Below are 24,298 nucleotides of genomic sequence, written 5' to 3'. Positions count from 1 at the left end.
CCCAGCTTTAGTACATCTGTTTGAAAGTATATAAATCCTGACAATCAAGCAGCTTGAGAATCTGATACAGTGTCCTGAGAAGAACTTTAGAAATCCTGTAGTGCAGTCGCTTGACCTTAGATCAGTAAATGGTTGTGACATCCAGCCGATCTTTTGGAGAAGCACAGGGCTCTGGATTTACAGCATTCAGGTCTGTACATTACAACAGTAGGGCTGGAAGTGGGTGGTGCTCTTCTAAGCTGACAGCAAGGTAGGGGTTGGCCAAGTTCCAGTACCAGCAGGGCCTCAGTTTCTCTATTTTTACAGGTTCATGAGAGGATTCAGTGGTTTTGTGAGTTTCCCTTCTGTTGGTGATAGTGGTGGGTATTTGGGATATTGGGATTCAGTGAGGTCCTGAAGTCCTCCTCCCCCACCCTGCTATGGTCTGTTGTTACTTTCTAGCTCCACCCACTCTGGAAAAGAAGCTGTGCGTTTGTGATGACTTGACTCTTTGCATGGATGGTAGCATGACAGTTCTCCAGAAGCAGAGAAAGGCATGTTTATGTCTCATCATATAAACAGCTCTGCTCTCTGTTCTGGCCAGGCGTGGGTGTTAGGTGTTTGTCATGTTTTTAAAGAAATATAAAAGTGCAAAGAGAAAGCTGAAAATAAATGGCATGTAGCAGAAAAGGAATGTGTGATTGTGTCAGGCCATTTCATAGTAAGTACAGTCTAAAAAAGGAGAGCTATTTCTAGCCAAGCAGAATCACTTACTGAGCAGACAGACTTTATATAGTCAGTGTGGCTCTGCTGTGCAGGTTAGGTTAGACTTACCTAGTACACCTTGCATAATCTAAGTGCGTGTGAGCTTGAGACCTGCCTCAGCGCTGAGTGATGACAGTTACGTGTGTGTTACATGCCATGTCTGCCTCAATAAACTAAGTTCCTTTAAGGCCTTTTTTGAGGGATGAGGATTGGAGTAGGGGTTCAAACTGAGTTGTATGTAGCCTAGGGTAGCCTTGAACCTATTGTACAGCTAAGGCTGGCCTTGACATTTTGATACTATTGTCTTTATCTGCCTAGTGCTGATATTATAAGCATAAACCTCATACCTGACTTATTTAGTCCCAGGATTGTAACCCAAGGCATCACACATGATAGACAAGCACTCTACCGACATAACTATACCCCAGCCTCAGTGATGACCTTTTTAAAAAGCTGTATCCTAGTTCTTTCATTGCCTCCTCATTGCTCATGTAATCCTGGTTACTTATGGCCTACTTTTTAATGCCCACTCCAAACATCATCAGAGTGATTGCATTTTGGTTTCCTTTGAACCAGTTAAAGAATAGAAAGAGCTAGAGTGAGGTGAGCATTTGGACTAGTAAGATGGAGTAAATGGCTTTCTCACAAAGAATATTAAGACTGAAAGCTTTATTTCAAAGAATACTTGCTGGGCATTGTGGTGCATAGTTGTGATACCAGCACTTGGGAGGCTCAGGCAGGAGCATCACAAGTTCAAACGTTACCTTGCTGCAGAATGAGTTCAAGGTCATCTTGGGCAACTTAGAGAGGTTGTCTCAAGATAAAAAATATCTTAAAAGGTTCAATAAGTCACTGGACAAGTATGCATTCCCTGGGTACAGTCCTCACTACCACAGATAAAGAGAAAAGAGTTTTTTAAAAAGTTTCTCAACAGTGTTACTTTTTCTTTTCTTCTTTTCTCCCCACCTCCCCACCTCCAGCTGGTTCCTATGTAGCTCTCACTGTCCAGGGACGCCCACCTGGGTCGCCCCAGATCCCACTTGCTGATTCTGAAGTAGAGCCATCAGTCACTGGACATATGTCTCCCATTATGACATCCCCTCATTCCCCTGGAGCAGCCGGGAATATGGAGAGAATCACCAGTCCTGTGCTCGTGGGGGTAAGATCAGAGCGTTGTAGTAGATGCTCAGGCATACAAAGATCTCTTTGAGTTGTATAAAGAATTCTGTGTATTTAACTTATCAGTAAACTTCCATTCAAGATTCTAGAATATACTTACTTATAGAAGTTACATAATTTTCTGGAATAATTGTTATTGTGGTAAATTTAGTTGAACTATTAGATACCTGTCATGTATAAAACAGTGTCCAATCCACAGAGATATGCTTATATTTTTAGTCTATGCTCAAAGTTGTTAGTCATCTGACAGTGTCTGCTTTTTGAAGATAAGAGTGGGTGTTTGTTTGTTTGTTTACCTTTGTGTTCCTAATGCCTGAAATACTGCTCAACATATTGGAGGGGCTTAATAAACCTTTGTTGAATGAAGTTAAGACTCTATAAGTAACCATAAAAAGAGAAACAGAATGTAGACCAAGGGGGGAAATGCTAAGTTGTGTGAGGCTTTCAAGGAGGAGAAAGCACATCCAACTGTGATGGTCAGGGTCATCAAAGACTGGTTGTGTTGAGTTTAGCCGTTTATAGTGGGTGACGGTGGTTGTCACGGTGAGAAAGGCAGACAGGTGGAGAAGATAGAATAAACCCGTTTGAAAGCCAAGACAGTACCAGAACTTTCAGAAAAGCAAGACTTTTGTTTAGCTAGTGCCAGTTAAGGAGGTGAGTGGTGGGATGTGGCTTAACGAAAGGTCGTGTGTGTATTCACAGTCGGTGAGCAAGTGGACACCAGTAAGTGAGTAAGCAGGAAGGATCCTTTGACTGGGAGAGGGGTGTGGCTGTTACGGCAGTATAGGACGACACAGAAATTTGTAAAACAAAAGTGATGAGTTGGGAGTTGTCTCAGATTTCCGGCAAGTTGGAGTGGAAATGGAAGGAAGTGTGGGATTGGGGGTGCACTGGGAGGGATGGATGGATGGATGGATGGATGGATGGAGGGATGGATGGATGGATGGAGGGATGGATGCATGAGATGGATGGATGGATGGATGGATGGAGGGATGAGATGGATGGATGGATGGATGGATGGATGGAGGGATGGAGGGATGGATGCATGAGATGGATGGATGCATGAGATGGAGGGATGGATGGATGGATGGATGGATGGAGGGATGCATGAGATGGATGGATGGGTGCATGGATGGATGGATGGATGGAGGGATGCATGAGATGGATGCATGAGATGGATGGATGGATGGATGGAGGGATGGATGGATGGATGGATGCATGAGATGGATGCATAAGATGGATGCATGAGATGGATGGATGGATGGATGGATGGAGGGATGGATGGATGGATGGATGCATGAGATGGATGGATGGATGGATGGATGGATGGATGCATGAGATGGATGGATGGATGGATGCATGAGATGGATGGGTGGATGGATGGAGGGATGCATGAGATGGATGGATGGATGGATGGATGGATGCATGAGATGGATGGATGGATGGATGGATGGAGGGATGCATGAGATGGATGGATGGATGGATGGATGGATGCATGAGATGGATGGATGGATGGATGGATGGATGCATGAGATGGATGGATGGATGGATGGATGGATGCATGAGATGGATGGATGGATGGATGGAGGGATGCATGAGATGGATGGATGGATGGATGGATGGATGCATGAGATGGATGGATGGATGGATGGAGGGATGCATGGAGGGATGGATGCATGAGATGGATGGATGGATGGAGGGATGCATGAGATGGATGGATGGATGGATGGATGGATGCATGAGATGGATGGATGGATGGATGGAGGGATGCATGGAGGGATGGATGCATGAGATGGATGGATGGATGGAGGGATGCATGAGATGGATGGATGGATGGATGGATGGATGGAGGGATGCATGAGATGGATGGATGGATGGGTGCATGGAAGCATGTTAGGTAGTAATGTCTCAACTGGGAGAGTAGAATCAACAGATTTGTACTTCTGTAATCCCAGCTCTTCAGCTGATACCCACATTTACTGTTCTTGTGAACATAGTTTAGTGAAGGCAAAACTGTTCCTGCCTTCCTGTTTTCTTAATGAAATGAGCCACCTTCATTCATAACTTCCAGGAGTAAGAACTAAAGGATACCTCGCTGACAAGGAACACCATCTCTCTTGGCTTTCAGTTTTAGCCTCATCTCTCCTGTGCTGTGTTCTCATCCTTTTCTAGGAGGAAAACAATGTGGTCCATAACCAGAAAGTAGAGATTCTGAGAAAGATGTTACAGAAGGAACAGGAACGGCTGCAGGTAAGGAGGTAGCCTGGGCTCTTCGTAGGCCAGAGGACCTGGGAGGTACTTGCCCATAGTCAGTGGATAGTCTGTCCCGTGCCAGCGGCTGTTGTGCTAGCAGTGGGTCTTTTCTCCACCTGACATGGATAATTAGTTTCTAAGGTGGTGTTATAACTTTCAGTTGCTGCAGGAAGATTACAACCGAACGGCTACCCAAAGATTGCTCAAGGAGATCCAGGAGGCCAAGAAGCACATCCCGCAGCTGCAGGAGCAGCTGTCCAAAGCCACGGGCTCTGCTCAGGTAGTGGCATTATTGAAAGTTCTGCCCAGTGTTTGCAGAACTTCTGGGATTGGGTCAGAGTATGTGGTAGTTTCCCTTTGAAAGTGATGTTTTTAGCAAAGGATAACAGGATGTTCTGTGTAGGATGTTACAGATGTAATGATTAACAGAAGTAAGTGTAGGCTTCCGATTGTTTGCTTGTGTTGGTTCCATTGAAATTTAGGAGAGTTGAGTACTTTTGATTTGCTGTGACAAACCAGAAATGTAGTTAAAAGTAGCTATACTTTTGTGGTTCACACTGTCACAGTGACAACTGATAATGTTTTTTAAAGAGGGATGTGAAGTTTTTGCAAACTAAAGGGCATTGTGGCAAATACATGGGCAGGCATTCTATAGTATCCTGAAGCTACTGTTGATCTCCTCTGTTTTACAAATGTACTTAAGACTGACTGCACAAAAGTGTAAGACTTGAGGTCAAGACCAGGCATAGCATAGCACTGAGGCCAGGGGAGGCAGAGGCAAGAGGATTGCACCTTAGAGGCCAGCCTGGGCTACAAGGTAAGAGACTGACTCTAGGAAAAGAAAATGAGAGAGATAAAGAAATTCTGAAATCCAAACTCATTAAGATCTCGAAGCTTCAATATTTATTTTTCTTTTATAGGCAGGATGTCACTTTTATAACGCTTCCTGGCTTACCCTTCCAAATGCCAGGATTACAGTTGTGCCCTGTCATAAGTGTACATTGTCATAGTCTTTGTTTTTCTTCACGGATGCAGAGTCTAACTGTATCTTCCTGACTAGCCTCACACTTGGCTATGTAGCCCAGGCTGGCCTTGAACTTAGCTCAATCCTCCTGCCTTAGGCCCCTGAGAGATGGAATCGTAGGCATATGCCATGTCTGTCTAGTTTCATATTTCTGGCCTTAGTGACCCTAATTTTTATTGTAACTTTAGGCCAGGTTTTAGTAGAACTTGCTCTAAAGGCAAAGTTATGGAGGTGATATACTAGAGGTTAGAAACCTCAGCCTTAATGTCAGCCGCACATCCTGTAATGTTCCTGTTGAGATCCACACAGCTTCCTGTATTTCATTTCAAAGGAATGTGGGTGACTGGCCCATGCTTACTTACCTTTTGCCTGTGCGTGTAAGATGGGTAAAAGCTGATGAGTTGTTACCGTTTTTGAATTAGTAAAAGTCATCTTTACAGAACTGAAAAGAGTATTTGGAGACCATTTATCTTCCTTTGCTAATTTTAAAGTGAAATACTATTTTGTGGTTGGGAAAGAAGACATCGCTGAGGTTCTGTGATACAAGAGGTCTCCTGGTTTGGTGTACTTCATCACACAGTCTTTTGCATTTTGATTACTATGCTCCAGTAATGGTATCTGTGTTTCTGTGTGCATGCATGCATGTGCCCTTGTATGCACACACACACATATTTGGTAGCTTTGTGACTGAGGCTTGTGAATATTAGTCTGGCTATACCACTGAGCTATATTAGAAGCCTTTTATATTTTTATATTGAATAAAACAAGGAATTTACCCAATATGAACAGTGAAAATGTAGCTTTAGTAATTTACCTTTATAGCTTGTGACCAATATTGAACACTTTAATGAAACTCAGAAGCAGTGAGAAGGCATTTAAATAGAAGTAGTATAATAGTCTTTACTAATGGCAGACAATCTAAATGATGTAAGTTAATGCTCTTGGATATATATATGTATATATGTATTTGTGTATATATATGTGTGTGTGTGTGTGTGTGGGGGGTGATAGTTGCTTTTGTAACATTTCTTCTGTGCTAAAGCATTGCTTTCTCTATCTTTACAGTTGTTCATTTTAGGTATCTAGACCTCATAGTTGTTTATGCTTTTTACTTTAAGTACTTTGACCGTAAGTATTTTTAGTCATATTGGTAGCCAGCCCTTAACTGTATCCATGTAGAATGTATGGGCACTGTTCCCTTAACAGTCAGTAATCACCATTCTCTCCTATGATCGAGTCTGTATGATTCTTCAATCTGTTTTAGGACGGAGCTGTAATTGCACCCTCCAGGCCATTAGGTGATGCCCTAACACTCAGTGAGGCAGAAGCAGATCCTGGAGATGGCCTGTGCAGGACTGACTGGAGCAGTGGAGATGCTTCTCGGCCCAGTAGTGACAGTGCTGATGTAAGCTTTAATCTTTTCAATCGTATCTTCTTGTATTCTCCTCATGTCCCTTTCTTAAGCTATGTGTGTTTCCAATGTTGTCTTTTATAGTAAAAGTTTTTATATAGTAATTGGTGAACAGAAGTTCTGCACACTCTTCTGTGTGAGCTTGTAATTCCAGAGTTCACTTTTCCCCTAGGCATTCACTGCGAAGTGCTTCTTGTAGTGATGGAATTTCCCAGCAGGCTTCTTGTTTGTAGATAGAGAGGCAAATACTTGTGCTTTTTAGCTCAAATGAGAGGCCAACTGTTGGTGTCTTTAAAAGCATGTTAATATTCCAATTGTGGCCAGAATGACTCAGTCTTGAATCATGAGGCACTTTGCCATTACAAAGAGAAGCAGCCTTTATCCTGTTAGACTTAGTTACTAGCCTGGTTTTACTGACAGTTCTGTCCTGATTCACACAGAGACTACCAGATGGATGTATTTGTTCATAAAAACATGTTAGGTTCATCCAGGCAGTGGTGGCACACGCCTTTAATCCCAGCACTTGGGAGGCAGATGCAAGTGGATTTCTGAGTTCAAGGCCAGCCTGGTTTACAGAATGAGTTTCAGGACAGCCAGAGCTACACAGAGAAACCCTGTCTCAAAAAAACCAAACCAAACTAAACTGAACCAAACCAAAAACATGTTAGGTTGAAAATGATGTAGAACTATAGTTTCATGAATACTAAAAGCTAAACCAAGCTAAGTATTGTAGCACATAAACTTTAATCTTAGTACTTGGAAGGCAAAGGCAGCAGGATCTCTGTGAGTCAGAGGGTACCCCGGTCTAAATAGAGAATTCCAGGCTAGCCAGTGCTACATAGTGACTCAGGCTATCAGCATTGCTTATGTAACATTATTTTATGCATAGTCCTGGTGATAGAAAAGAAATAGGTTGTCTCTTTTAAGGACAATGAGGTCATAGTTTTGTATCTGTGGGCTCTGGAATCAAGTTAGTAAGTTGTGACTAGTGATGGTTTTAAGACAAGCACAGGACATTAGGTTTGTTGTGTATGGAAGAGATGCTGTTACATCTTGTGACTTGTGGGCACAAGTACTGGTGAGTTGTTTAAGAGGAGGGGAAACTGAGGCCTGTGCTCTAAGGCATTATCTAGGATACCTTTTTTTTTTAAAGATTTATTTATTTAATTTATATGAGTCTTCAGACACACCAGAAGAGTGCATCAGACCCCATTACAGATGGTTGTGAGCCATCATGTGGTTGCTGGGAATTGAATACAGGACCTCTAGAAGAGCAAGCAGCCAGTGTTCTTAATCAGTGAGTCGTCTCTCCATCCCTGTCTAGGCTAACTTTGAGGCCTGGCTTACTGGTTCCGTTTCTAAAGGAAGCAAAATTTGAGAACCTTTTTTGAAAGATGATGATAACCAGATTTTAGAACTTCAATTTTCAAGGAAATTTATAATAGCTAATATTGTTCAAGCATTATAATAATGTTGGAAAATTTTTTGTTAGTTAATTCTGAAGACAGCTTTGTGGAGTATTGCCATTGTCACATTATAAAAGAAGTTCTGAGGGCAAAGGGAGGTTGCTGGCTTGCCCACCTTATTCAGGCACTAAATGATTTGCCTCTACCTAGCTCCAGTGGACTGATCCTCTAAATATACACAAAAGAACTGACACATGAGAACATGGCATATTTTAAGAGAATGAAGGTTTTAGGGCAACATAGAATATCAGGAGTGAAAAGCTAGAGATGAAATGAGACAGACTGGAGGGCAGGTGTGAAGGCTCTCCCACTCATCCTGGCAGCACTGTTTCAGGAACAGTCTGCCCTCTGCCCTATGTATATTATCTGCCGTTTCATTTCCAGAGTATGGGCATTCAGACCAAATGGTATGGATTGGAAATTAGAAATTTATTTTGTATTTAAGGAAATATTAGAACCAAAACCTGTGCTTTCCAAATACAGATATATAAAATGGAGTTAATTGATGAGTTTGGAATTAGGCATTACAGCAAATTAATTCTGTTGTGTAATTGGTAAATATTAGAGTACATAGTATCCTAGTTTCTCTTGCTGTGATGAAGCACCAGTTGGCTTACACTTCCACATCATAGTCCATCATTGGAGGAAGTCAGGACAGGAATACAAGCAGGGATGGAACCCAGAGACAGGACCTGATGCAGAGGCCATGGAGAGGTGCTGCTTCCTGTCTTGCTGTCCATGGTTTGCTCGGCCTGTTTTGTTACAGAGCCCAGGACCTCCAGCCCAGGGATAGACCCACGAACAATGGCCTGGGCCTCACACATCAATCACTGGTTAAGAAAATGTTCCACAGAGTTGCCTACAGCATGGTCTTATGTAGACATTTTCTCAGTTGAAGTTCCATCCTCTCAGATGACTCTAGTTTGTGTCAAGTTGACACAAAACTCTCGGCAAGACAATTAGTAAACTGACAGAGTACAGTATTTAGGCTCTAACATGTATGTAAATAAGGAGCACCACCAGAAATGCACCAGTGTAGAAGACAGATTGGAATAAAGAGACAGGGGTATCAAAATACAAGGAGAGTGGCTTCTTAGGAATTTAAAAGATGAATGCTGAATGGATGACAGTCACCATTTAGTGAGTGTTCACTTTGTGCTGGAAGTTACACTAATGCCTTGAGATACTCTTTTTATTCTTAAAGTATCTTAAGTAGTATTGCCATTGTATAGATAAACTAAGACCAAATAACTAAATATTGTGAAACCCTGAGGAATAACCTAGTCCAGATTTATCTACTGAGCACATAGCAAACTTGTTTAATTCCCACAAGTGTCAGTTTGAGGTAAAAGTAGCTTATGAATTTCCATATTTCTTTGAACTGTACTGCAGTGAATTTGGAAGGATCAGTCTTCTTTTGAGTTAGCATATTTTGCTTTTAAAATTTGTTATCTGTGTGTTTATGTCTGTCTGTCTGGTAGGCACACACATTTATATGTGCATATGGGTGCATAAAGCCAAAAATTGTCACTGGTGGTCTTTCTTCTATCGCTGTCCATCTTACTTTTTGAGACAGTCTTTACTGAACCTGAGCTTACCAACTGGTTAGTCTGGGCCGTCACGGGGCTCCCAGGATCTGTTTGTCTTGCCTCCTAGATCCTGGCTTACAAGTAGTCTGTGGCCAGCTTTTGCATGGATGCTGGCTGGGCTCCAGGATTCATACTCACGTCTTTATGGTTATGGAACAAGCACTTTGCTCACTGAGCCCTTCCCAGCTCTCTTCTCAGTTTTATAAATCAGTCTTCTAGTATTTGTGAGTTAAAAAATATAACTGGTTGCTCAGTTCCGTGAAGACTTAAAAGGATGTGACAAGCCAGTTTTCTCAGAAGTGCCTTACATATCATCTACAATTCAGGTTTTCTGATTTTCATTGTTTTAAATTTATTTTGAAAGTGCTTCAGAATGTCTACTCTAACTGTGTAGAAGGTCATTAAGATGCATAAGCATTGGGTCTAGTTAATCTTGCTATATGATTTTTTTATTGCAAGTTTTTATAACAAAATTTTAGTAAATATAAAATAATTATCAAATATATTTATAAGAAGAGAGGAAGAGAGAGGGGGCATAAGGAGGGCATGGGGCCATCACACCTCTCATAACCCAGTCTCAGCTCACACTTGTCTGTGACTCCTGCTCCTCAGCTCTGAGACTTTTATTTCATTAATGTGACTTTAAGAGGTGAGAGCTCTAAAGTGGAACTTCAGTCTTATTAAAACTTATGAATTAATAATTTTCCTAACACACAGTTTGATTACCCTCATTGTCTTACAGGGATTTTTATTTATTTATTTATTTTTTGCATTTTGCTTATTTGATTTGTTTTATGATTCTAGGGAGCAAACTCAGGGCTATGATGTGAGACTCCCTCACTAATACATCCTAGTCCTGGTTTGTTTGAGTCAAGATTCAGGCAAGGTCTTTATAGCATTCCCTTCCCCTCCCTCCCCTTCCCTCTCTCTCACTCCTTTTCTTCACTTCCCTCCTCTGTCCCCCCACCCCCCATATTTTTGTTTGGAAAAAATCAGGCCATATATCCAGTTAAACAACCCACTTTCTGACTGTCTTTTCATGGTGCTGTGTAACCCAGTCCCTATCTTTATTTCCTGAAAACTTAAAGTTAGATGTAGAGTATTGATGAAATTAAGGTTTGATAGTTATTGTTGGCAAGAACAATTCTTGGGTAATACTGGGTACATTTCCCCCTGTCAGAGCAGGGGGGGGAGTGGTTGTGTTAGCTGTTAATGCTTGATTATTTTTTTCCATGATAAAATTCTTTACCAGTCTGTTACATGTCTTTTACATTCCTCACAGGGTCAAGATGTCTGGATCCTTTATTCATTTAGGGGTTTCAAAAGCATACTATATGCATAGCTGGAGAGACTTCCCTTTACTAGCCATTAGCATAAAACATAGCTTGCATAGGAAATGCAACATTGTGACATTTTTCCTGGGGACATTGTTTCTATTCACCCCCTACAGATAGGGCAGTGACAAACCAGAGATGGTTCCATCCAAGACCTGTTCAGTGAATCAGTTGATTGAGTCTGCTTCCAGGATGATGGGTGACTCAGGCAGTTACATCACCAACAAAGCCTGCCTCTGCCTGCCTGATGACTCAAGGAAGCTGCTAATGTTATGGCAGTCCTCCACACCGCTGGCAAACAGCGGCACCACAGAGAGCATGCCGGGGTCCCAGCTATTGGTTTTTACTCAGAAAATCCTCACAGGAAGGCTCTTGGAGTCCTGTAAATTCCTTCTGAGTTTCTCGAGCTCCTTAGTGCTCTGCTCCCTCCAGGAGGGAGAATTCTGGTTGGGGAAATAGCTGCATCTCATGCAGAATAAATATCTCCACCAGAGTCTATATTCTTTGTGTGTGTGTTCCTGTTTGTTTGTTTGTTTGTTTGTTTGTTTGTTTGTTTGAGACAGAGTTTCTCTGTGTAGCCCTGGCTGTCCTGGGACTCACTCTGTAGACCAGGCTGCTTCTAACTCAGATCTGCCTGCCTCTGCCTTCCTAGTGCTGGGAGAGTCTATATTCTTTAAAAAAAAAAAAAAAAAACTCCAAAGAATGACCAGTGAGGGGTGGGGGTGAGTATATTTGTACTATTTTTAAACTCACAGGAGCTAATGTAAGCCATCAATTGTGAATAATTAGGAGAAGGGAAGACATAGTTTGATAATGTATAGGCTAAGAGAGATGAGAAAGATAAGAGTTTTATTGGAAATAACGAGTTTGAGGTCTGGCATATACCTGTTCATAGTTATGAGAAGGGAAAGGTGCCCCAAGCTGAGGCTTAGATGAAACGCTAGAGATGAGAAAGATAAGAGTTTTATTGGAAATAACGAGTTTGAGGTCTGGCATATACCTGTTCATAGTTATGAGAAGGGAAAGGTGCCCCAAGCTGAGGCTTAGATGAAACGCTTTCATTGTGTCTGTACTTTTTCAGTGTGATGTGGAGAAGCTGAGAGAACAGGTGACACCACTTAGGATATGAAGGATATTTAGTTTTTAATAAGAAGAAACAGAACTTTGTCCCCTTGTACACCGATCTTCCCCATTTTCATGTGGTCCTTACCAAAATGAATTAATTCTTGTGTGTATGTGTTCTCTTTTCATTAGAGTCCCAAGAGTAGCCTGAGAGAAAGGAGTTACCTGGAGGAAGCCCCAGAGAGAAGTGAAGGAGTTCAGGACGCTGTGAGTATGACATCTGCGCATTGAGTGTCATCTTGGCGTTGAGAGGGAGTCCAGTGTGGCACACATGCTGGCAAGTGCTTCATAGCAGAGCTCTGTCTCTTCTACCTTTTGTTGTATTCAGGATGTGCTAGGAGGATCTCACATGCTGTCTGGGAGAGAGGGTGGGGGACAAAACAAGACCTTTTTATTAGAAGAACATAGGAAAGACTTGAATAGGTAGTCCATAGCATTAATAGTGGATTATTACAGCAAACTATGCCATAACATTTCCTATTAACTTGTTTCTTTACTTTTTGTTGTTTTGAGATAGGGTTTTTCTGTGTGGTCCTGGCTGTCCAAGAACGTGTTAAGATCCTCCTGCCTCTGCCTTTTAAGTGCTGAGATTATTGGCATGCATCACAAGCACTTGCATGCTTTCTGGTTTTATGGGTGGACTATTTTGACCTGTTCACATAAACAGAATCACATAGTATTTTTTCTTTGTAACTGGCTTATATCAAGTAGCATAATGTCTTCAAGTTTGTCCATGTTGTACTTACCATGCGCCAGAATTTTCTTCCCTTTTAAGACTGATTAATACTCTTCTCCCTCCCCCTCTCCTTCTCCAATGCGTATATTAAGCAGAATATAACATGCACATATTTAGTAGTTTTAAATATGTAAGAAACGTAAACCTCCCCTATGTATATACATGCTTATGCACCACTGTGATATTTTAGTCCTTTTGAGCATCTATTTAGAAGTGCAGTGGCTGGATTTTCATACTCTTGAATAAGATTTTCTTTTTAAAAAACAAAAAGTTCATTTTCATTGTGTGTGTGCATGATGTGGCGTTGGTGCCATCTTTCCACTCAGGTCCCCAGGCTGTGGCAAGTGTGCTCACCGCTGAGCTCTCGGTGCCCTGGGTTTTATACACTCTCAATAGAAAGTTTTAGCATTATGACTTTATTTGGTATTTTAAATGTTTGTGTGTTTTGCCTGTATCTATGCCAGTGCACATGTGTTCAGTAGCCAGAAGAGAGGGCATCAGATCCCTGGATGGCTGCATACCACCGTGTGGCTGCTGGGGCCTGAATGCAGGTCCTCTGCCAGAGCAGAAAGGGCTTATTAACTGCAGAATGTCTCTCGAGCCCTTAGATTTTATTTTTTAATAAATGTATTTGAACTTTTACTGTAAAAGAATCAACAGAATTTTGTGATATCATCAACATTTTTGAATAGTCAGAGACATCCAGTTACAAAATAAAAATGTGACTGTTGTTGAGAATAAATGTCTATTGTTTCATCTAGTTTTTAAAATTCTAAAAAATTTGAGGTTAAAGAAAATAAAAGTAATTTAAAAGGAGAGATAGAACAGGGATGGGGCTGTAGGGCATCGGTAGACCCTTACCTGCCATGACCAAGGCCCTGGTTTTAGTTCTAGCATCACAAAACAGAAAGAGAACTTAAGCCAGTTTTATGTCCTCTCGTTACTAGGTGTGAGTATATGTGAATGAACGAGCGAATGAATGAGTGAAGTATTTAAAAATATGACTCCTGCGAGGAAAGGTGCAGTGAGCAAAGGTGGTTTATTAGTGTCAGGGGAATCCACACTCCCCTCCTCAGCCCTCCCCTTTCCTGCTCTGAGAAATAGCCAGTGCTCTTCTGTCCGTTGACTTTGAGCATTTGAGAACCAGCACTTTGAAAATAGAGCACTTCAGTGATGATAATAAGCAGTTCCTTTTGAACGGCGAGGCGGGAGTGAAAGCAGGCAAAATGTAGACCAGGGACTGTTAGATCTGATGGCAGAATCCACCAGGATCTGCCCCCTGAAGATTTCTAACATAGAATAATTGATGGGTTTAGGATGATAGATTCCAAGCCCAGTGGTTGTGTTATCTGTTGATTTTAAACTTAAAAAAAAAGAGAGAATAAAATGGAACTTCATGAATGAAGTGAGCCATGCATTTCTTTGTTTGAAACAGTCTCCTTTCTCTGCCTCCCAGTGTATGATATAGGCGTTATCCACCATACCCAGTTCTGTAGTTGGGTTTCCTTCTCTCCTATCTATCTTTTCTCTGTTGTTAGCAGGAGCCGCAGTCGCTGGTCGGCAGTCCCTCCACCCGGGGCGCCCCTCACATCATTGGAGCAGAGGATGATGATTTTGGTACTGAGCATGAGCAGGTAAAGCCTTGCTGTCAGAAAACAGACTGTCAGCTTTCTAAGACGTCTGAGTCAACAAATAATGTTTGGAAGCTGAGATAAAACTTGTTAAGGATGCAAAGCTGAATCTTAAAGCCCAGCACACTGGGGTGACTGCCTTTAGCTTTGAACAGTAGAAGCTAACATTGCAGACTATAGATGTGGGCTCGTTTTATGGGTACTTGAGAGTTTCATTTTATTGGGGTGGGATGGATGTTACTGGATATGATACTTAAAAACAATAAAGTTTACAAATGCCAGCTAGTCACTCGTGGGAGGAATGTCATCAGCCTTTCGGTCTTTTTAACCTGTGCTCGTGCTAAGTTCAGTGATTAGTTTTAGGAACTTTTTTTAATATTAGAAAGATTTTTGAGGCATGGCCTCATCTAGCCCAGGCTGACCTAAAACTCTCAGTGTAGCTGAGGCTGACCTTGAACTTCCTCCCAAGTGCTGGGATTACTGCTGTGTACCACCACTCTCAGGGTATAGGTTTTTAACAGGAGTATTTGAAGCCCTTAGGAGGCAGGAGGAGCATGAGTTTGAAGTTAACCTGCACTGGCTACATTGTGAAGTCCTGGCTTGCTTTAGTTTCAAAAACAAAAATAACAAAGAATACTTTTGTGATTTTTTTTAGATAAAAATTCACGTTGTTTCTTAGTGATGTGCCCTTTGTTTTCTTCTTTCTACTTTGTGTATCCCTTATTTCTGGTTCTTGCCTGCATTGTGCTGACTAGGACTCCCAGCGTGAGGCTGAGTCTGTCTGGAGGAGCCCTGGCTTTATTCAGCCCTCTTATTCAGAAAACATTGAGTTTCTCTTGCTTTAGTATGTGACTGACAGCGGTTTTTGTAGATGTTCCTAATTAGGTCAAAAGTTATAAGCTAAAAAATAGTCCTAGCTTAATGGGAGCTTTCTTTCTTTCTTTTTTTTCCTTCTTTAAATCTCGACAGGATGTTGAATTTTGTAGAATGGTTTGGGGTGATTGGCTTTTCTTAGTTACTCTCTTAATAAGGCAGATTGCATTGATTACTATTAGTATTGAATTGGTCTTGCATTACTGAGATGACCCACAACCAGTCATGACAGGCCAGCCCTTTAAATTTTATTTAACATTTATCTAGTATATATGTGGATGTGCAAGTGTGTACTCGCATGTGCACACATGACACACTACACATGTGTAGGTCAGGGAACACTTCAGGGGTTGGTTCTCCCCTTACACCTTATCTTGAGGCAGAGCCTCTCTTCCTCTACCCACCACTGGGCTGCTTGGACAGTTTTGGTTAATTCTTCATGTCCTGCTTCCCATCCAGCTGTAGGAGTGCTGGCCTTCTTACAGATGAGTGCCACCACAGCTGGAGATTTTAAATTATTCATTTACTTTTTTTTTTTATGTACACAAGTGTTTGGGCCGATTATGTGTTTGTGTACATTGCGCTGCAGAGGAGGGCTCCAGAATCTCTGGAACTGGAGTTAACAGAGGAGCCAAACCCAGGTCCTTTGTAAGAGCAGCAAGTGCTCTTAACTGCTGGGTCATCTCTAGCTCTCATATCTGAATTTTTAAAAATAAAAAATAAAAAAATAAGGAAGTTGGTAAGCCTGTAAACTCAGCACTTGGGAGGCAGAGACAGGAGGACCATAAGCTTGTTAGGTTGGTTCAGGCTAATCAAGGGTATATAACAAGACCAAAAAATAAACAAAACAAGACACGAAATAGCAACAAACAAACAAACAAATGAAATAAGCACCCCCCCGTGTGTCCCCCCCCCCCCCCCGCCAAAAGAGAGATAGACAGAAACAGGAAGGGGCCAGCGATGAAACAGACCCTTCAAAATCACTCTCCAGTATCCTTGCCCTCCACCAAGGCCACCTCCTCAAGTTTTCACCACTTCTCAGCTAAGCCCTCAGCCATAAGCCTGTGGGGGACATTCCAGACGGAACCCATTACAGAAGGTCAATGGGAAATTCTGCTGGCTGTGTTCAGTTGGCCTCACAAGTACAGTTTAACTCAGTTTTCAAGAGTTCCTGATGTGTAATCATTTTTTTCTGCTAGATCAATGGACAGTGCAGCTGTTTCCAGAGCATTGAATTGCTGAAGTCTCGCCCTGCTCACTTGGCTGTTTTCTTACACCATGTAGTCTCACAGTTTGACCCTGCAACATTGGTAATATATCTTATAACTTACCTGATTGAGCAGCCACATACTGATTCATATGCTGGAGAGCTTTTTATCTGAAAAACAAGTATAGACAGGCTTATTTTCTAAATGTATAAGGATAGGCATATCAAATGTTATTTACTAAATTATTACCTTTTGTGTTTTTTCACTGTCTTTTCCATTTCTTTCTCCATGACAGCTCTGTTATCTCTATTCAGACCTGTATAAGCAGACAAACTCCAAGGAGACTCGGCGTGTCTTCCTGGAGTTTCATCAGTTCTTCTTGGACCGGTCTGCAGTAAGTTGCCGAGTTAATTCTGGGGTCAGTCAGTGCATCCATTGCCTCGTGGCCCTTGATTTCCTGTCCCCTAACCATGCCATGGAAGCATAGCATGCTTAGTTCTTGATTATACTTGACTTAAAAAATTTTTCTAAATTAATTTTGGGTATATGAATTTTTACAATACATTTTTGGGAGTATATATGTATATTTGGAAATTTATATGTACATGATTAGATTGGGGAATGAAAAACATAATATAGATGATAGACATATATATGAGGATCCAAAGGATAATTCTTGGATAACTGAATTCTGAGTGGCCCCTCTGGACATTAGAAATACATTAATGACTAATAAATAAACTAATTTGACTAAAAAGTTGCACACTGAAGTCAGCGAATTGCTGCGCTTTGTTTTACCAATGGAAGTGCTAGGGAAGTGGCCCACCTGGTAGTGTGCTTGCCACACAGGCATGAAGACCCACGTTTGATCCACACGACTCCTGGGAAGGCAGAGACAGGAGGATCTTGGGGGTTTGCTGTCCAGGAAGTCTAGCCAGTCATTGAGCCTGAGGTTTGGTGAGGGATCCCATCACTAACAGTAAGGTAGGCAGTGATAGAAGAAGATACTGCATTGTCCTCTGGCCTCCACTCATAAGCACAATGTACCATACTTGTTTAAGTCTTTTATTTTTAAGCTGAATTTTATCATGAGTATTTTTTTGCTAAGTAAGGGTAAATAATAGCCTATAATATGTCCTTGGATGATCTTGTTGCTTGGTCCTTTTCTCATCACCTGTTTTTGTTAGTTTATCTTCAAAAAAATTGTTTCCTTAGTCTATGCATACACACATCTTCTTATACACATGCAGGCCAGAGGCCAGCATCAGGTGTCTTTCTCACATTATTATTATTATTATTATTATTTTTACTATAATTAGTTTTTTTATTGGTGTGTTTCATGTATACTTGTGCTAAGATGCAGAGGGCAAGCAGTGGAAGTCAGTTCTTCCACTGTGTGGGTCCCAGGGATTGAATTCAGGTTTTAGGCTGGAATAACAAACTCCTTCCCTGCTTAGCCATCTCCCTAGCCATCCATGTTATTATGTTGAAACCAGGTCTTTCACTGACTCTCAGCTCAGTCACTGACTTAGATCAGCTGACCAGTGTGCTCCAGGGATCCTCCTGCATCTGCCTCCCCGCCACACCCACTGTGCCCTGCTTTTATGTGGATGTTGAGGGCCCAAGTTCAGGTCCTCAGTCCTCATGCTTATTTAGCAAGCATTTGTCTGTAGGAACTCTGCAGTCATCCCACCCCTCCCCATATTCTTTATCCCTTTAGTTTTACACAGGGTTTCACGTCAGCCATGAATTCAGCATGTCATTGAAAATGACCTTAAACTTACTGTCTTGCCTGTTTCCTAATTGCAGAGATTAAAGGCATCTGCGACCGGCCATATCTAGTTTTATGAGGTGCTTTATGAGGTGCTGGGATGACGCCCATAGTTTCATAAGTGCTAGGCAAACACTTCGTCTGCCACATTGCCAGCCCTTGTCTGTTCACACTTGTTCTCTTAGATGGCTGCTTTAAACTCTAGTCTCCATCACTTCTCTCCAAGATTCCTCAACAGAAGACTTTGTTTTTTATTTTACTGATTTTTTTATTTTCATGTATGTTTGTTGTCTGTGAGGGTAATGTACCACTTGTGTGTCAGGGACTATGGGTGACAGAAGACAGGGTCAGGCCCTAAGTGAACTCTGCGAGATCACATGCTCTTCACCACTGAGCTGTCTCTGCATCCCAGCTCTGACCCTGCTGCTTTCCTGGAAAGAGTGTAAAGTGTGGATGGATCACCTACTTCCCTCGAACTGTGCATCTACCTGCCTGCCTGCCTGTCGGCTGCTCAGGAGCTGTGCCAGCAGCAAAGTGTTAGGAGAATCCATACTAACGTATTGATTCTTCTTTCATGTGACCAGTCAAAATTATATTACTCATGTCCATATGTAAATGAATTAGTTTTTATTTGATTTCTTGTGGTGCTAGAATCACACCCCTGTCTCAGTGCACTCAGCAAGGCTGTGCTGTTGAGCTACACTGCTAACCCACATGTACTTTTTTGCATGTGTGCTAAAAGAACATTTCTGTTTTCTGTTTCTCACGTCTTTCCCTTTTCCATATCATTGAAACAGAGTCTTTTAGCCCAGGCAGGCCTTTGGCTTAAGATTCTCCCATCTCTGGTTCCCAAGTGTTGGGATTACAGACATGTATGAACATGTCTTGCCATTTCACTCTTCTTAGGGGCCAGAGATGGCTTGCTCAGCGGTAAGTGCTTGTTGTGCAAGTATAAGTACTTGAATTAGATGTTTGCACCCACATAAGGAGCCAGGCGTGGCTGTGCACACTTGTACTCCCAGCGCAGGAGGGAAGACAGGGAGACAAGGATTCCAGGGACTCTGCAGCCAGCCAGGCTAATAGATCAGTCAGTATCAGGTTCAATGAGAAACCCTGTCTCAAAAGAATAGGGTAGGGGCTGGTGAGATGGCTCAGCGGGTAAGAGCACCCGACTGCTCTTCCGAAGGTCAGGAGTTCAAATCCCAGCAACCACATGGTGGCTCACAACCATCCGTAACGAGATCTGACTCCCTCTTCTGGAGTGTCTGAAGACAGCTACAGTGTACTTACATATAATAAATAAATAAATCTTTAAAAAAAAAAAAAAAAAAAAGAATAGGGTAGAGAGTGATAGTAGAAGCCAACATTGGCCTTCACAGATGCATGCATGTACAAGTGTAAATACTTACACACATGTGCACACATCACATACACACACCAAAATAAATTATGTAATGGTCTCATAATATTTTAACACTGACTTATTTTCAAATTTACAACTTTAGATCTTTATAAGAATTATAAATTTAGGAAATATATGACTTTAATAGGTGTACAGTATAAAATTTGTATAAGAACCAAGATATTTCCTCTGAATACAAAATAATAAGATTTTCTGTTTAGTTATTGGGTAAAGAACATTATAGTCTGATAATAATTCTTCATGCTTATGGGGAGAAATCCTGATAGAAAGAAGTGTATCTTAAAATAGTTGCTTCAGTTCTACTGCAGGAACTACTGATTATTACTGATTGTTGTTGAGAGTTTAAGACTCAAAAACTCAACATAACATCCAGTACTTTTTCATCGGCAGTGTACTGCTGAGGGATTTAACAGTTAGCTAAGAACATTACTGATAATCACGTGGTCTGTAGGATGAGCCGCTCAGATTCAGACATGAACATCATACTTATGTGAGTCAAGTTTTCCTATATAATAGACGCATAGCTTAGGTTTACTTGTATCATTTCAGGTAATGCATAACTGATTATATTGACCAGCGTTTATAGTAAGCTGATGTCAGATAGTTACGTGGAGTGGTACCGAAGCATTTATTTTGCTGCCCGATAAAATGGCTAGTTCTTTGTTCACAGCAGAACTTTGGGGAAAGAGTTTATTTCCATGTCTAAGCAATAGACAGGGCTGTGTCACTTGGACGGGCAAGAACAGCTGGATTAGCAAACACCTTTAGGATAAACCTACACACCTTCCTCAGTCTGCCCCGGAAGCCTGCGGGGCAGCTCTGACTCTGCTTGTGTTGTTTCAGCACCTGAAGGTTCCAGTTCCTGAGGAAATCTCCGTGGATCTAGGTAAGTTTGAAGCACCCGAGTCCCTGAAGATTAGTGTCTCCATCAAACTGTGGCTCGCCTCAGATCCGCTGTTTTATGTTAGTTTAGTCAGGCTACTTTAACCATGTGACTCACAGCTGAAAGAGAGTCTACTACACTGAGAGGATGAAAGGATGAGAGCTGGCTTCTGACAGGAAGTGCAGTAACTGCACTGAGTAAGTTCTCTGGTGTAGTAAGTTCAGTGTGGATGTGCAATGTCACTGTGCTGCCAGTGTCAGGCTGCATAGACCATCTCTTTAGATCACTTAATTCCTCTTCTTTGTGCAGAAAAGAGAAGACCTGAGCTTATTCCTGAGGATCTGCATCGCCTCTACATTCAGACAATGCAGGAGAGAGTCCACCCTGAAGTTCAGAGGCACTTGGAGGATTTCCGGTAAGCTGGGGTTAGAGAAAACTTGGTGTGCTCATTGTGAGTTATTTGGCTTATATTTTTAAATAGGAAAAAGCTACATATGTAAACCATATGACCTTAGCCCTGTCGTTAAACATAGTGGGCATCTGAAGTCAGAGGGTGGATGAGAGTCCATAGTCTCCATTCAGGCCCTTTCAGCATGGAGGTGGCTCAGTGCAGCATCTTGACCCTCAACTTGTTAGGTCAAAGTAGGAAACAGGACATCCTGCCTGTCCATAGTCAGTTGTAGGTAGGGCTGTCTAGACACCTAGAGGGAGATAGTTTGCTCTCTGCTGAGATATTTTTTCCTAACTCTTTTAGACAGAAACGCAGCATGGGGCTGACCTTGGCTGAGAGTGAGCTGACTAAACTTGATGCAGAGAGAGACAAGGACCGGGGAACTCTGGAGAAGGAGCGAGCATGTGCGGAACAGATCGTTACCAAAATTGAAGAAGTGTTGTAAGTCAGAACGGCATGCAGAAATGCTGCTTTTGCTTGGAGCCCTCTTTAAGCAGATCTGGTGGAGCAGTCAGGTTGCAATGTGTAGAATTATTCGTCCTGACACTGGAAATGGAATTTTTTTCCTTTTGAAAGTTCTTGCCTTCTCCGTTCTGAGTGTTGGTTAATGAGTAACTCCAAGACTTGTAGTCAGTGATAAGCGCTGGTGACCACTTTCACTGCATGACTTAAGGCCTTGGGCAGTACTTGCTGCTGTGGAACACACTCATCTAATGACGCAGCTGTGAAATGGTGGGGGTCCTTTGTGGAGTAGAGTTGCTTGAGTATTTTATCCTTGATGTACACGGGACCCTAATCATTTAGTTCTTTTCTGTTGTTTCAGGTGTCTAAGCTTAAATAGCAAATCTCTGATTAAATGTATATGTTTCTTTGATCTTTTTGATGGCACCTTGGATTGAACCCAGGGCCTTGAACTGTGTTGTGTGACTTACAGATAGATCACTTCCAAATGTATCACTGACTTATAGATAGACCATCTGCAATTGTATGTATTTCACCTTAAAATATTCCTATTTTTAGGATGACTGCTCAGGCTGTAGAAGAAGAAAGGAGGTAATATAATGTTCCCTACCCCAACTAGAGCTAGGTTCTCTCTCTGCTCTAAAATGTCTGTTTCTTTAAACTTCATATGTAGACTGTAGGCTCCCTCTGGTGGCCTGTTTTTTATTTGGTTTGTAACTCTAGTGTCATGTGGATAGAATTGGTTTGTGTACTTTTTTTTTTTTTTTTAAAGTTTCTGCCTTGATTAATTTCCATCATTGGGCCTCTAGAAATCACTTGATCTCTTTATTCTGACCATCCTTCTCACATCAGAATTCTTACAGTATTCAATCGTTTCTCCTCCAGTTCCACAATGCAGTATGTAATTCTCATGTATATGAAGTATTTGGGAGTAAAAGTGAAAGAACCTCGAAACTTGGAGCACAAGCGGGGTCGGATCGGCTTCCTTCCAAAGATCAAGGTGCGGCTGGGGCAATAGCACAGGGGCTACCTTGCCATTCTGCACATTTGCGGACAGTGATTCCTTCCCAGCGTTTACTAAGGCAGCACATCAGCACTGAGCATCGTGATAGGTCTAACTTGGTCTCTCTTGCCAAGAAACTATCTAGTGAGAAATCCACACATAGAAAAGCTTATTATTAGGTAAGGTAACGTTTATATGCCTGCCGCCTGCAAACCAGTACCTTAGACTGTCACTTCAGGGCACCTGTCTCAGTAATTATTAGGTTTTATTTAGTGTTTCTTAGAGTGTAAAGGTGTGTCCCTAGTTTTTAGCACGGTGCTTTCACATACTATGAAAATGTTGAATGGGTGAATGATGCTGTAAAACAGCAAATGTTTGTCAGCAAGCTGCTGGTAAAATTGGCTTTTTACTTTCTAAGAGCATTATTTGTGTTGAAAGCTGAGCTTGGTAGTGCAGGCCTGCATCAACAGCACTTGGGAGTTACAAGCAGGAAGATCCAGAGGTCATGGTCACCCTTGTCTATATAGTGGGCTTAAGGGCAGCCAGGACTACATCAGATGTTGTCTCACACCAAAAATGCAAAAGCAGAAAATAAGGCATGCTGAGCTGGAGGTTCACACGCAGCTCGGCTCCATGGGCGCCGTGGTTCTTTTCTGAGTATCGTGCCATTTCCTTTCAGCTGGCCATTAGAGTCACATTGCTGTATTTGAAAACAACAACAAGACCTACTATTCCATGTCTCTTATCTTACTGTAATTGTACCTTGAATTTAGCAAAGCATGAAGAAAGATAGAGAGGGCGAAGAAAAAGGGAAGCGAAGAGGATTCCCCAGCATTTTGGGACCCCCAAGAAGACCAAGCCGCCACGACAACAGTGCAAGTACGTTGAAGCTCGAGGTGCTGTTCTTGCTGCCTTTCCTCAGAAGCCTGTTTGGTCGGGAATGTGTTGCTGGAGGCAGCTGCTCTGCAGCTGCTGTTGCTGATGCTGCACTCTGCCTTGTTTCCCCTAGTGCTGTTCTGAACAAAGCTCACCTACGGTGCTGTATTAACTGATGTGAACATCTTCATCAGTGACGTGTGCCATCCCATGCCTGCCACGGCTTCTTATCTTTGATTTTTATCTTATTCAATTTAAAAAAAAAAAAAAAAAAAGCTTTGGGCCAGGGAGCTAGCTCAGTTGGTAAAGCTCTTAAAAGAGACATTCAATCTGCTGTAGAGCCCATGTTGAGGAAGAATGCCGAATGTAGTAGCTGGAATCTGGGAAGCCAGAGACAGGTGGATCCCTGGCCTGCTAGCCTGACCTACGTACTGAGTTCCAGGTGAGAAGAGGCTGGACTTAAAAAAGAATGTGGACTTTGACTGAGGAATGGAAATAGTACTCAGAGTTGTCTCATTCAGACCTGCACACCACACGCACACATACACACATGCATGCACACCCCTGGTCATCGATCACTCCACCATGACTTGTCTAGTCCCTTTGTACTTACTGTTACTTACTTTCTGCGTATTTCTGTGGTTTCCATGTGTCCACTGTGCTTTTTCTGACAGCCTGTCAACCCCATCTGCAGAGCGAGGTCAGACCACCAGACAGTGTGGCAGCAGAGACAGATGTGGTACTAGGAAGGTAGCCAGCCTGTGCTGGGCTTCTCACCTGAGGTTCTGGCATAATGGGGTGACAGTTTGGTTGGAGAGCAGTGATGCTGCGTCTCCAGGACATGGGGAGTCCTGCAAGT

At 42.1% G+C, this 24,298-nt stretch overlaps 1 protein-coding gene across 10 annotated transcripts in view; it reads left to right on the top strand.

The window, feature by feature from the left end:
* The window catches only part of Arhgef12 (Rho guanine nucleotide exchange factor (GEF) 12), a 141,877-nt gene that overhangs the window by 83,211 nt on the left and 34,368 nt on the right, over window positions 1-24,298 (top strand). For 6 of the 10 annotated variants that reach the window (NM_027144.2, XM_017313565.2, XM_017313566.2 and 3 more), the window contains 14 exons: window positions 1,725-1,903; window positions 4,096-4,173; window positions 4,337-4,456; window positions 6,465-6,605; window positions 12,255-12,329; window positions 14,397-14,492; window positions 16,562-16,672; window positions 16,866-16,964; window positions 20,608-20,650; window positions 20,957-21,062; window positions 21,402-21,539; window positions 22,119-22,151; window positions 22,446-22,560; window positions 23,337-23,442. In NM_027144.2, the coding sequence (NP_081420.2) occupies window positions 1,725-1,903; window positions 4,096-4,173; window positions 4,337-4,456; window positions 6,465-6,605; window positions 12,255-12,329; window positions 14,397-14,492; window positions 16,562-16,672; window positions 16,866-16,964; window positions 20,608-20,650; window positions 20,957-21,062; window positions 21,402-21,539; window positions 22,119-22,151; window positions 22,446-22,560; window positions 23,337-23,442 (1,440 nt within the window). The remainder of the gene's footprint in view (window positions 1-1,724; window positions 1,904-4,095; window positions 4,174-4,336; window positions 4,457-6,464; window positions 6,606-12,254; window positions 12,330-14,396; window positions 14,493-16,561; window positions 16,673-16,865; window positions 16,965-20,607; window positions 20,651-20,956; window positions 21,063-21,401; window positions 21,540-22,118; window positions 22,152-22,445; window positions 22,561-23,336; window positions 23,443-24,298) is intronic. The other 4 variants (NM_001359232.1, XM_011242597.2, XM_030244573.1 and 1 more) reach the window with 1 other exon arrangement.

The sequence above is a fragment of the Mus musculus genome, chromosome 9 (assembly GCF_000001635.26).
Source record: "Mus musculus strain C57BL/6J chromosome 9, GRCm38.p6 C57BL/6J".
NCBI lineage: Eukaryota > Metazoa > Chordata > Mammalia > Rodentia > Muridae > Mus > Mus musculus.
The sequence above is the reverse complement of the archived record's forward strand: the minus strand, read 5'-3'. Positions and strand labels throughout refer to the sequence as shown.